At 32.8% G+C, this 15,200-nt stretch overlaps 1 protein-coding gene across 1 annotated transcript in view; it reads left to right on the top strand.

Moving 5' to 3' along the window:
• LOC123696620 overlaps positions 1-15,200 on the top strand; it is a 76,879-nt gene that overhangs the window by 59,320 nt on the left and 2,359 nt on the right. The window contains exon 3 of the mRNA XM_045642936.1: positions 15,019-15,179. Within this exon, the coding sequence (XP_045498892.1) occupies positions 15,019-15,179 (161 nt within the window). The remainder of the gene's footprint in view (positions 1-15,018; positions 15,180-15,200) is intronic.

Below are 15,200 nucleotides of genomic sequence, written 5' to 3'. Positions count from 1 at the left end.
TTGTATTATTTTTATGGGTTATTCATATTAAATACATATAAACTGTGCCGCGCGGTTTCACTCGCATTGCTCCACTCCTGTTGGTGTTAGCGTGATGATAATATTATATAGCCTTCCTCGATAAAATGGCTATCTAACACAGAAATAATTTTTCAAATCGGACCTGTAGTTTCTGAGATTAGCGCGTTCAAACAAACAAACAAACTCTTCAGCTTTACAACATTAGTAAAGATTAATCGTAGACCCTACAATAATGTACAGTTGGATTTTCCATATACGTCACTGTTAAACTTTACATAACAAGATTACGTTTCGCACGGCGCCTATATAAAAATATCATAATATGCACATATTATTTAATACCACGCACTCATTTAACCAAATTGCTTATTAATGCGTCGATCCATATTATATTAATTTATTAAATACCGCTTCGATGATATTCGAAGTATCAATTTTATTGACATACATTAAAATTATAGGAGATCTCTACGAGATCTCGCTGTGCATTCAAATACATATAACTTAAACGTACATCAGGAGCTACTGAGCTACTCCTAATAAGTGAAAACATTGGTTTAATTTGTAAAGTAATTCCAATTACTTAATATTAAATGCAACAGAAGTTAAATTTATAAAATTTATCACCTTTAAAAAAAGCTAAGTATAAAAAGTTAAAATCGTGTTCAAAACTCCTTAACAGCGGTGCAATAAACGTATTTCTAATGAAGTGATTAAAAAATTGTGTGAACATTTTGCCCGTATGACTTCGCGTAAACGAAAATGCTAACGAGGCTTTTATAAGTTGCGGAAAAAGTGCTTTTAAAAGCTTTACCTCGGCGCACGAATGATCATCGACGTTAAACCATTTATTATGGCTGGGGAATATTTTACTGCGTCTACTTGACGTTTTCCTCACTTATTGGTGATAAAATGCCTGTATCAAACGATTAAGTATTGCCCTCGGGAAGTTATCTCAGTGACGTGCATCAAGCAAAATATATCTTTACTTGCGCTTTGATAAACGGTACGGCTTTTTGGGGAGTACGTACTCTATATAATTATTTACAATTTAATATATTAGGGGAAATATTGCCGGCAAACATATTTATTTGTAGTCTTTGAATTATATTTTATGAATATGCAAAGGTCACGCGTATTTCAACTAACCAGTTAAACTCTAACGCCATCTCAGCGCCCAAATAACATCTATTTTCCCAAGAAATAGGAAGGATCAATTAGATCCTAAAATAATTGGGTATCATTGTAATGTTTTCGAAACGGGATAGGGAGTCCAATAACAAATTATCAATCAAAGTTGAAAACAAGCTAGCGTGGGTAGCGGAGTGAGGTGTGGGACGAGGGGGCGCGGGGTGAGGGGGGAGGCGCCAGACTGGCTGGCGCGGCGGCTGCACTTGCAACGTGCATCTGCGCAGGTGCTTTGTAGGGCTGCCACACAGAATAAACAAAATTGCAATAACAACCCGGCTTGAAGAAAATAATGAAAAATAAATTACGAAAGCATACCAAAAAAAGTTGGATTTTATCGAAATTGTTTATTGCTATATGTTTACAAAAGCAAAAGCAAGAAAAAATTTGGTTAGAATTAATTAATAATAAAACAAAAAAAAATGTGTTGTTGTAAATATAAATTCATGAAAATGAATTTCACATCCTACATTTTTTGCTAAAACAACAAATAATATTTAACGAGGGTCTTGTAAATTCCAATGAATTTTTGTAGTAAATTTATTTTCCGCTGCAAATTTATTAAAAAATATTCATGAGCTCACAATACAATTTTGTTCCCGTAAAGCTAATAAACAGCTCAGGTGGCAACCCTAGCTTACCTTACCCCACCCGTAGCTGGTCCGGGATCTTACAAGCCATTTCATTAAAGAAGCGATATACTGCCTAGTTGTTTTGGTATCTGCTACGAACTAGGTAAGCCCCGTAGATATAATGCTACGAGCGGTCGCTACGAGCTACGTATTACAAAGTGTAGAACTTTAGTGTCAACCCTGCATTTCAGTATGTTATTTTAGAGCTTAATTCTTGGGAGAGTGTAAATACACATGTTATTTCCGGGAACATTGTTTCTAGTAACCAATACCTATATACTTTATACATAAGATCCTCGTATATTTATCATCATTATATGCTTGATTTAATTAAGTATCAAGAAGGCTATTTATTTAACATTCTTGAAAATTATTTTATAATAAGGATGTCCTGTTTACATTTAAATTATATGCCAATTGCTCAAACATCATTTGAATTATCCAATTGATTACACCAGTAAACATTATTCAGTACTACTTAGCCACCTCGTGCCCGATGTGATCTTGAAGCCCATCCGTACTAGAACAAATTGACCTATGAATAATTTAGCGAATCCTAACGGTCTAACTTTGAGTCTGGTTTGTACATACGATGTAAACGGAAGCTATGTATCATTTTATTTTAGGAACAGTCGCTGTTCTTGCAAATTTCGTCCTCTACCGTGAACTTTTTTGTTGGTTACGTGTATTTTTAGACTCTAAAAAAATATGATGATGAGTCGTTTGTTGAAATCGGATGAGTCGTTTGTTATCTCAAAACATGAATGCGAAATCTTTTCTATATAAAATATAACAAATGCTTCCTAAATTACAATATTTTGCAAAACAAAAGAAACTTTTGTCTTAATATAATAGCGCTGACGGTACATTTGAAGATAAAATCGCTGGAACTACGAAAGTTATCTAAACGTAGTAACACACTCGTATAATATATTTCACTCATACACCCACATGAGTACGTCTACGCCTTGTTTTTCCGTAACCTACTTTAAGAGAAATGAAATTCAACTAAAATAGCAATGAAAGGGAAACGGACTCATTTCGCTCGACTATTCCAGGCATTTGGAACCTTCTCACGCACGTTACCATAAAGTTTATTTTTAGACTTGGCTATATCTGCGATCGGCGATTAGCCCTATAACCTCAATTAATGCGTAATAAAATAGTCTAAAATCAACGCAATTTGTACTGTATTTGGTTAATTAAGCAACGGTAAAACTTAGGCGTCATTTCCACGAACCGCTTCGTTTTCGTAAATTAACTCACTGTTACATTTGTTGTACGGTTTTGTTATACTTAAGAGTCAACTATATATCAATTACAATCGTAAATCCAAAATTTAAACACAAATTTTTACACATTTAAAGCAATATATATCCTATTTTGTATTTATTAACTTTTATTGATTTTTCCAATATTTATTTTGATGATCTATATTTGTATATTAATTATTATTAAATGCCATTTTAGAACATGGCATGCTCTTCTTCGTGTAAACAATGTTGCTCTCGTTGGTTGCTCTACATTCTCTCTATGCTATTACAGACACCTGACATAAGTATCAATTAAATATGTTTACAACTATGTTAAATTAATTATAATGTAATAAATAATAAAGATAAAATCTTATCGTGTATAGCGTGCCTTTATGCATACCTTAGCGTTACAAATTGGTCTAAATTATGTATTTCTTCCAAAATACCTTTGCCAATTGCCGAATCATAAATACTGTTTAATCGTACAGTTCTATAAATAAAATGTTATGTTCCACGGAATAGCATTAACGGTAAGAACATAGACGACAATCGTATAAAATATCTTGGAAATCTGATAATAGTTACTTAGAAAATACTGCAATGCTTTGACTCTCTAAGAATACGAGTTGTTTTAATCTCATCTTGTTTAAAATAAATTCGTATTGGAATACAATTCCACGTCAAGTAAGCCGCTTGAAAACGAATGTTAAATATAAACGCTGCTATTTTAAAACGCGACCCCAAATCGAGCATCGTTCCACATCCCCAAATAAATACCTACAAATAGTTGAAGCGATCTCAAAGACGACAAAACTATTACATCACGGGTTGTTCGCAGCCTAACGAGGAAGTTGGAGAGTAGCCAGGCTTGACTGGGCATAAATTGTGGTCACGCGTCGACCGCTCCAGGCAAATATGACGCGGGAAAGTGAATAAGTGTTGCCATGCAGGACAATGTGTCGTTTTAGCAGTTTTAGTGTTTCGCTCGCTTACTTTTTCATTTCTTTTGCGTATGGCAAGGATAATATTTAAAGTGGCGTAAGTACTGATTGTAACAGACTTTTACTATCGAATCAAGTTATTCGTTCTCGTCATCTCTTAATGCTATCAAAAATATAATATTAGGATTGTCACACGCTAAACGTTATTTGTTTGCAGATTCATTCAAGGGCTGTATCACTATTTTTTCCCCTTTAACGTGAAAAAAGGTCCTTATAATTGAAGGCAATGAGATGTGGTACGATATGAATAGATGTTATTATCGGTGTGTTGTTTCAATCGATTTTTACAGTAGTTATTACAACTTTGTAAAGAGAATTTTTTTAATCAACGTTTCCTTTAAAATTAAATTAGTTTAAATTCTTGAAAATAATAGAGCATTTTATACGGAAAAAAGGTCACTCAACCGTGATCTTTAAAATTAAAGTCTTTTGTCAAAGCGCGCAACCTCAAATTGGATCTAATAAAGCAAGTTTACCTTTTTACCAGTAATAAGTTATTTCAGAACATTTTCTCAGGGTTTATTTAAAATGTGAAAATAATTCCTTATTATTTAAGCGTTTCTAATTATATTTTCTTTTGACCTAAAACAGGTGCTAAAAATAAAACATCGAGCTTATAATTATATATTGAATATTATAAAAAAGCTTATTATTGGTATTACAAAATAATAAATAATAATACGATCACCAGAAATAATTCTAGCGTCAAATCGTCATGTGGGTAACATGATAGCTTCAAGTTGCTTTAAAAATACCGCTTATAAAATGTCAAGTTCTGAAAATTCAAATGCGAATATAGCTGCAAATTGCGATCTCATTTTACACGTGAATGGTAATTGCCAAATTAGGGTATTCGTGTAACACAAACAAGTAATAATAGCGACGTGCACACCGTTGTATTAAATGTTATTGGGTGACAATGAATCCAATTTTGCGCTTCAATGAGTGATCCGCGTCAATATTCTTTTGTGCCTCAAAAAGTTAGGTATCATTTCTAATCATTTACGCGATTAAAAGCGATACAATTTTTGGTGTGATTTTAAAGATGCTCACTTTTATAAGAGACAGTTTTTCTGTACAAATTATTATTAGTTTAAAAATGTTAAAAGTACTTCATTACTGTTCAGTTAATTAAATGTTGCACAAATGCACAATACTAACATCAAGAATACAGTTTACAAAAACAAAAGCTGTGTTATTTAAAAATAAAAGAGTATCTTTTGGAAGTGTGTTGTCTTTCTCGTAAATCTAACCATTAGCTAGAAACGTGTGCCGTGTAGGTAGTTTGTTACCGTTACATTTGGACAGCCGCGACATTTATTGATTTAAGAGCTTTATTTTAGTTCCAATTATGGCCATGTAACATCAATTAAATTTATTTGCTACTCAATTACTTTGAACGAGTTCGTGTGTTGTTTTTTAACAAGTAATTTTGTATTTCATATAAAATTCACTTTAATCAAGGAAATAAAGATGAAATTGATAATTTTCTATCCACAATTTTATAGGCAAATAATATAAAGGGACTCAATAATCAATTCGTTTTATACCACCAGCCAATGCAATAAATACTACAGTCGCTACACACCGTCAGGATACAAGATGGCGATGTCTTCCGAAGTGAGAACTCGACAGCAACAGAAACCATAACTATGCGAGCACAAGCACATATTGCCTACTGTTTGGCATCTTCCTCTTTTGGCATCAACATCACAGAACACACTCAGCTTAACCACACATGAATATTTATACAAGCCCCATTTAGTCGTCTACAAATTATGCTATTCGATATAATTGTATCACGGATTGTAAAGATGTTTTGTAGAAATTGCTATTGGAACTATACGATATTTCATTATTGGCTCTAAAACTGTCATTATAGAGAGTTCATTGTATTGTCTATTGCAGTGTTTAATTTAGTATCTTGCGAGCTCTTCAAATTAGTTCCAAGTCGCGTAAAGACAAATTTCATTACACATAACATTCTATGATTTTAATTTCATATAGACAGTGAAATGTATTATAAATTTATAGCATTCCAAAATATTTTCCTTAGTTTTATAAATCGTGTACGTAAAATTATGAAATGAATGGAAGGTTTCTACAAATTAAACGATGTTAAATGATGATAAACGAGGGTTCCTGTTTGACGGCTATTATGACTTCGGTATAAATTAATGATGATGAGAGAAAGGGGATATTACTTATGTTAATTTCTATTATTCTCTATAGATCGATACTATATCTTTCTCATTTGTACTTTAAATAAAATAAATAAATAAATATTATAGGACATTATTACACAAATCGACCTAGTCCCACAGTAAGCTCAATTAAGGCTTGTGTTGTGGGTACTAGGCGACGATAAATATAATATTTAATAAATACATATATAGATAATAACACCCAGACCCAAGAACAAATAATTGAGTTCATCACACAAATATTTGCCCTGACCGGGGATCGAACCCGGGACCGTCGGCTCAGTAGGCAGTTACTTTACCACTGCGCCAACCGCGTCGTCAAATTATGTCTAAAACTCAAATGTTAGTTGAAAATTTAAATTTTATTAATTAATTCTTAATGATAAGAACTTATTTCGTTTGCTATATAAATTGTATAACCAAAGGCAACCTTAATTTTAACCGCATTTTAATCTTATGATTAAAGTAATAAAACAAATACTGTCTCACGCCTACATAAGGATCGTTAAAATGAACCAATGACCTGTCGATAGACCCTAAATAAATAAACAAAATGAGTAACATCAACATGTCTAAGTTTAAGTAATTAATAATAGAACATAGTCTCATATAGCAAGTCATATGGAAATAGGTATGACCTTTATATTTTTAGCCCCACCGCTAATAGTGTGTATTATAAATACATCTGGGGCAGTTTTACGTTACATAATTTAGTACTACGCGCGTCGATCGATTTCAACTGAATCGACTCGCAGATTACAGACCATTGACCATTCATCATTGTTCATTTGTTTTCACTTAGAACGTGTAAGTACCAATTTATTGATTAAACGTAAAACGTGTATTATTTGTAAGCGATGACGTGAGCAATTACGTGTAATCTATGGTAATTTAATGAACGAACCTTTTGTTTATTTGAACACACGTTTGTTCGTTTCGGTGATAGTAAATATTTTGTATTGGATAGTAAGTCTTGAGTAGGGTATGAGATATAGGTGTGATGATAATATTATAGAACACTAGCGGTCCGCCCCGGCTTCGCCCGTGGTACATATTTCGTAATAAAAGGTGTAGCCTATGTTCTTTCTCATGGTCTAAAGATTTTCTGTGCCAAATTTCATCAAAATCGGTCCAGTAGTTTATGCGTGAAAACCATACATGCATACATACAAACCTTTCCTCTTAATAATATTAGTATAGATGAGTTTTTATAATTAAACTACAAGCATGCCGACTAATATATAACTTTATCAGTTAAAAGAATAGTTTAAAATACGTTTAAATAAGATAAGATTAACTTATGAAATTATTGTACTAAGTGTAGGTACTAGGTTTCAAATAATCTGTCAGTTTAAAAGTAGGTAATCGGCCTTAAAGGAGTTGGTTAGATAAAAAATACAGATGAATAAAGGCGTGTTAGAAAGGTAAAAACTTCCCGTGAGTAATTAAATAAATACGACATTCGGTTTTAAAATACAATTGAAGCGTTAAAAAAATCTGTTTATTTGTAACGTAATAAAGTACCTTATGTCGGAAATAATACCATCGTTGAAAGTATTGTCGACTATTTTAAGAAATAAACGGTTAAACTCAATAAATTATGTAACAACAGGGAAAGATAGCGTTTTGGGCTCCAAAAATGGATCATAAAGTAAAATATCCGTTGCGAGGTCGTGCGTGAACATCAAAAATGCTGACTTAAGAATTTCCTCTTTTGTTAAAACGTCCAAGGACGGTGTACCAAAAAATGTATAATTTTTTTTAAATTTTTACATCAAACAAATGTGGGAAAAGGGGAAAATTTGCATTTGCTTGTTAATTATTTTTGTTCTTTCATGTTAAGGTTGGGTTTACTCTACATTTCTTAATATAATGTAGCAATGAATTTAACATGTCTTGTGAACATATTATGATATTATTTTTTATTTTATATGTCACTAATCGATGTCGCCTACATTGACTGATTGATAATATCCAATTCAATTAATTCAACCACTACGTTATAAAATATAAGACCTCTATATCACACAGCGCCATACAAGAACTACTCCGGTTATTGTATACTAATCACATCCTACGCATAGTATTATAGTAGACTATTGTAAAGTAAAAGCTAGCCAGTGCGGCGCTCAGACACCCCATTGAGCCCAGATTTCCTGCATTGACGGCTTATAGGAGCAATAAACCACCCATATTATGATTAATAGCTTACGATATCAAACGCCCACTCACTTACTTCCGAATCTTGAGTAACTACTCTTCTTAATGTAAAGCAAGCGTTTTCGTTTTCATTCATGAGATTTTATTGCTCTTCAGCTTATTTAGCGTTAATTATTTGAAAGAGCGCGGAAATAAACATCTGAATCAACGAAGATATTAAAATTAGCTTTTCAATTAAAAACGAACATTTCAATCGTTATGAACTCTAATATTTCCTGGAATTCACCCATTGTCACCCTTGTGATCATTATTCTTAAATCAAGTGATGAGTGAAGGCATCTCAGAAGCATTGGAATGGAGGCTAAAGAAAGCCCCTCGACGGGGACACGTACGGCGACGCTTCGTTAATATTCATCAGTAAAAGGACCCCGACTTTCAGTTCAAGCACAAAATACTTAACCTGCTTTATTTTTTAAATTCCTTCCTCAACGCTAACTTATTTATTCTAAGCGGAATCATGCAGCCTAAAATAATTGTTGACGTAAAGCAATTATTTTTCTGTCGAGTCTAAATGGCATTTTTAAATTTTAATTCCCTTGGTGAAGCGAGATCCTGTCTTTCTTTGTAACGCGATCTCTTCATTTAAATACTAAAGAATTAAAAATTACAAAAAAGTACAACGTTCTATTACTCAAAACTGCTATTCTAGACAGATAAGACAGTCAAGTCACATAATACAATAATACTTACACAAATACAGATGATATGTAAGAAATACTAAAATAATAAGCTAAAACAACAAAATAATTGGAAATGTATCCATTTGTTCAGCCATAAGAAGTAAAAACAGTCCTTAATTCAAAATATCGAATTACAAAGATCCTTTAAAAATAGCTTAATATTTGCAGCCGAGTCTCAGCAAATAAATTCGTTATTGGTTTAAGTCGTAAACGTTGCCAGAGATTGAAAAGAAAATAAACTTTTTAAATGGAATCAAGGTAGCGACAACAAATAAATAGAAACTTCTTGGTATCCCGCCTTTCACTATCTGCGTTGTTTATTAACGTGGCGCTCACTTTAATGAAGAAAAGGATTTTATGGCTAATGTTTTTAAAAATAATTGTTTCTTGTGACGTCGTGGGCTTCGTTTAATTTCCAGCTCTGTCTCTATAATGAAGACTACTTGAAAAGATTTAAACAAAGTTCCTGGGAAATTACCAAAAGATTAATTGAAACATTTTGAGCATTGTGTTAAAACATCTAAAATGTTATTTTGTTTTTTTGTTAACACTTAGAATTTACATTAATATTTTATCTTCTAATTAAACTGAATACTAACTTAAGGCATACAAACAACGCCTGTTATCTTCGTCAACAATTAGAAAACCAGATAAAAATAGAATAAATAGATACGTATCTATCTGCACACTGGGGATTTACGAAAAGACAACACGAAGAAAAAGAAAGTCAGCGGTAAAGTTTAAACTCGAAATTCCAATTCAGCATCGATGTATAAACTATGGGAAAGTTGACTTCGGCAATAAGACCGTAGTATTTACAACTATATTCTTATCACGTACATCGCCAGACGAGAGTAAATTGAAGTTATGTTCGCAACAATATAAATAGAAAGGGAAATAAATATGGATGCGTAATAGACTTCGCAGAATCTCCGAGCGTAAAAGATATTTATTTTATGCAATTCGTACCAGAACTACTTATTACTACGATTGTACTACGTGATTAAGAATAATCTGTTCCTTAGGAAGCCCAACCATTCGCTTTTTCTAATCTCGGTATTTTCCTCATTTTCGTGAATGTAGTACTTGTACTAATCCAAATTTATTAGCGATACATTTTAATCCTAAACATAATTTGATAGTGTTAAATTGCCTGTGGACCGAATTTTAGCGCATTAATTAGAAACATATTTCATTGGTAGTAATGTAATGCAAATGGGCTAACTCATTACAATAAATCATTTCTCTTATTACTGAATGCTATAAAAAGTAATCATGATTTAATGAACATGGATTAAGTTTGTATCTTTTAGTCCGTAAATAATTGCAATAAAATTTAAGAAGAATAAATTAAGCAATCTTATATGTCTAGATTATAGTTATTAAAGGAAAATATTCTAGATTTTCCATAAAAAGACATACCCCATCTCAATTACTGCAACGGAAAGGTCGCCAGTCAGTCCAGGTATTCTGATCTTCCGTTGACTATCAACATCGCCCACGACTAGGACTGTATTTACTTACAATGTCAACTTAATGATAGCCATTAACTCGATACTCATTAAGCCAAGCAAAATGTCTTGCTTTCCACGAACTAATTATTTGAAAACTATAAGACTCGCTAAAGTATACAGAACAGATGAAAACGAGCCGTTTTATAGCTGAAGATAAATATCCAAGTTATTTTTAGTAGATCCAATAAAAACAAAACTTCGTCGGAGAATTTGCAAATTTATAGTTCTTAGCTGTAATTGAGACCGTCAATATCGGACTGCACGATAGACCGCCATTTTGTTTATACAATTGATGAGGCTCTTCAAGCTATTGATTTTATATTAATGATACATTCATAACTCGTAAAATCGAAAGAATAAACCAATAAGTTTATTATATACACTTTCCTTAATAAAATCAAGTAGATTGTGTAAATAATAGCGTCGATAGAAATCGAAAACAATTAAAAAAAAATAAAGGAAAAATAACACACTTACTTTTAAATAAAAATTAACTACAGTTACAAAACCAATTTCAATTCGATACAGGACCAAACTCGGGCTCGTTAAATAAAATTTTCCTCAATGAAATTAATCTCAACACGATGCTAGCACAATAAAATTCTCTTTAATTATGATATATTTATGGTACACATTTTGAATAAAAGGAAATTTCTACGCAAGGAAATTATTTTAAATTGATTTTATTTGTATGCCCTGTTTACGAATACATAAGACGTCGCGCAGCCCGCAAAGCTGAATGAATAGATAAATGTATACCGTAGACCGTAGAGGTCGCGCAATCGAGCTACGACCCAAAGGGCGGAACCTCACATGCAGCGAAAAGCGGAAGAAAAACCGAGTTATCAATATAATTACTTTATAAAATTCCTGGAAGCTCTTCCGCCTATTATAAACTTCAATATTAATCTACCAACTTAAAATTATAAAGATTAATTAACGCTTTAAGTTTATTGTAAATAAGCAAGTATCGTCATTATTAGACATCGGATTATATGCATTTGCATATTTGCATATGCAAATGCATAAAACTCTCTAATTACGGCGTTAGTGCATATTTTAGCCTTTTTCCCCAATCGTGCATATTTCGTGCATAAATCGTTAAGTAGCGGGAGTTTTGATTGGTCGACTAACCTTTATTAGCCAATCAGAACGCTCAGCAAGTAAACAAACCCTATTTTGGCATGGTAAAATGGCAAAAAATTACAAAATGGGCTCCATTTTAAGTAAATTTTGAGCCATTCAAAATAGGGCTAGATTACCCTTTTGGGGCTAAAAACGTAAAACACGGGTTGAATTCCAAAAAAGGGCTAGATTTAGCCCGGAAAGGTCTAAGGTGGCAACATTGGGCTCGCGGGTGACAAACGTCACAAATTTGCGCTCGATAATTTGGTAAAAATGCTTAATTGTATATTGGCACAAAAACTATACTCAATTTCAAGAAAATTTCAATGTTTTTGTACAATCTTTGATTTAAATATATAAAAATAATAAAGGTTTTTTTTTTATTTATATGTGCATATTTTAGGCATATCAGTCGTTTTTAGTGCATATTTCGGCCTTTTTTAGTGCATATTTTGGCATTTTGTTAGTGCATATAATCCGATGTCTAGTCATTATTCATTGATTTATCGATGTAGGTACCTACGCGATGAGTTTAATGTGTAACAACTTTGGATTGAAGACGTAAAATTCCTCAGAGGCTTTTTTCAAAAAGCTTTATTATAATAAATATCAATGCTATAAATAAAATTTAAATCATTACATTAATATTTCCGTACAGCACAAAACATAATAAGAGAAATTTATTCATGAATATATATTTGAAGCGTTAAATTAAAGCCAATTAAATAAGTGCGAATCGCATCTGGCATTTCACAAGAGTTCCATATTGTTACATATTGTGTTTAAATAATAGATATGCATATTTTATGCAAAAATTGTACACACCATATTAAAATTTTTAAATATACAATGATTAAATATAAAATATACAAACGAGATTTATTTTTGAACGTAATTTAAAATTGCGACCAGACTTTTACAGATTTATAACAATTTTTTTAATCTTATTAAAGTTTATCGCTTCCGCTCACGCGCCGCTCTTGGAAGCAAAGCCTTAAGCCCCGGCTGGCTAAAAATAGACGCTCACGATAGAGTAGCCGGCCCTCTACGACGCGAAGTTATTGTGAAATACGGCGCTTTCTAAAGAGCCTACATTAAATTTAATACGGTTTTTTAGCACCTGGTTTTTACGTTTCTTTCCTATATATTTGGCGGTTATGGGCACGTGGGATTGATATTGAATTGAACTGGTTTAAATTATTTGTATTGATATTTTTTTCAAGAAATACATAATATATTTTATTTTGGGACAGAAACAGTTTTTATATGATAATACTGTATCTTTTACCAATCTATCTATAATCTAATATATATAAATCTCGTGTCACAATGTTTGTCCTCAATGGACTCCTAAACCACTTAACCGATTAAAATAAAATTCGCACACCATGTGCAGTTCGATCCAACTTGAGAGATAGGATAGTTTAAACATGTAGGTACCACGGGCGAAGCCGGGGCGAACCACTAGTATTTACTAATATTTTGTTGAAAATAAAAATCAAATGAAACAAGCTCGGCCAACGGCACTGTTACCTAATTAAAAAAAATATTTTATAAAAAAATACTCACGCATTGTGAGCTATCAAACAAACTCATTTTTATCCGTATTTATTTGTCGAAACTGTAAACGTATATAAATAATCAATATAACATAACTCAATGAAAAATTTAATAACAAATACGAGCACGAACAATTTATCAATTGAAATCGAATTAACATTCAAATTTATTTTATGGAGATTCGACGGGAAAGCTGACTCGTTAGATTAGTTTGTAAACCTAATTAACGTGACTTGCTCTGACTTCGTAATATTTGATACATCGCCGATGTTATTTTGGGCCTTATTTAATAATTATTGAATGTAAATAAATCAAGCTTTCATGTTACTAACGTAATTCGACGTTGGCCTTATAATTGTAAACTTAAAGTAATTCATAACATAGTAGAGTATGTATACTGTTATGTGGGAAAAACTATTAATGTACCTATTGTTACCTTGTTGTAGTTGTTGTTGTATAAGGGTGCTTATCCACTAGAGATGTGCTGAGCTGCTATGCTACGAAAATGTAAGACGGTTTCCACCAATTCAATGCTATGTGTATTAATGAATAAGATTGGTGGACAACGCATCTACAGCAACGTAGCATAGCACATCTCTGGTGGGAAAGCACTAAAACCTAATACTTAGGTACGTATTTAGTAATCTGTGAGACTACGTTAGCGAGACTTTTCAGCCTACGTTACGTAACGGGACAGAAATACGGATTTCCCGCTAGTAATTAGCAGCTTCCATGAACCCTAGAACGGGCGAAACCACAGAGAGAAGGGGAGCATGTAATCATTACCTATCCTGTTACACTTGACACCCTAACCACAAATTAATCGGTACTGGCTTATCGGATATCGATATGTGCTGAAATTATTCGTGAATTTAACATCATGTAAATAATATTTGCATTTGTTTTACGTGAGGTCAAACTGTTAACAAATACAATTTGTTAACAGTGTTCTACTATGTATAAAAAATTAAATACTGAAAAGATAAAATAAATAATAATAAGTAGCTTATTTTACACCAATAAATTGTTCAACACCGAAAAATATTTCAAAAGAAAATCCGAGCTACACCGCGCCAACACAAAAAAGTCGAGGGCATTAGTTTCAATAAGTCAAATAAAACAACAAATTGTGAAAGGGCCTCCGTGGATCGAAAAGGTTGATTGAAATTCTACCTCAAAGGACAGTCCCTTGCTGATTAGATTACTAACATACGTTTGAAGTGGCACGTGGACGATTCACTTTATAATCACTCGCACTGTTCACTCAAATACGTGGGTTTTGAGGGATAAAGATGTTATATTAGAGATTTATTTAATAAATTTATCCCGCGTGTGATCACCGTAAATTAAAAGGATCTACACAGACAAAACGTGGACAAAAGTGTATACCTACTCTGGTTATTAAAGTTTCCATCACCATATCTATACTAATCAAGGAAAGACTGTTTGTTTCCAGTTCGATAAATAGAAAAGCTCTTTTTTTGGGTCTTTACAATTTGCTTCTAAGCTTACGATTTGTCATTTTTTACCTATCGAAACCTCTTTACCAAGTAACAAAGGCTATTTGATATTTCATTATCCCTAGTAGTGTGAATAATAACTAAAAATCTTTTTCAGAGTGTCCGCCGGCCGCGGACGGCATGGAGAGGTTCGCGTGCCCCACGCCGGACCGCCAGGGCCGCTACAGGTGCATCGACGACCACGTGCTGTGTGACGGGTTCATCGACTGCCCCAGTGGGGAAGACGAAGATCGCCAGTCCTGCATGTTCTATAAAACGGTGAGTGACGAAACGCTGTAG

Source organism: Colias croceus, chromosome 13 (genome assembly GCF_905220415.1).
Source record: "Colias croceus chromosome 13, ilColCroc2.1".
NCBI classification, from domain to species: domain Eukaryota; kingdom Metazoa; phylum Arthropoda; class Insecta; order Lepidoptera; family Pieridae; genus Colias; species Colias croceus.
Note: the sequence above shows the minus strand (reverse complement) of the source record. Positions and strands in the feature narration are given on the sequence as shown.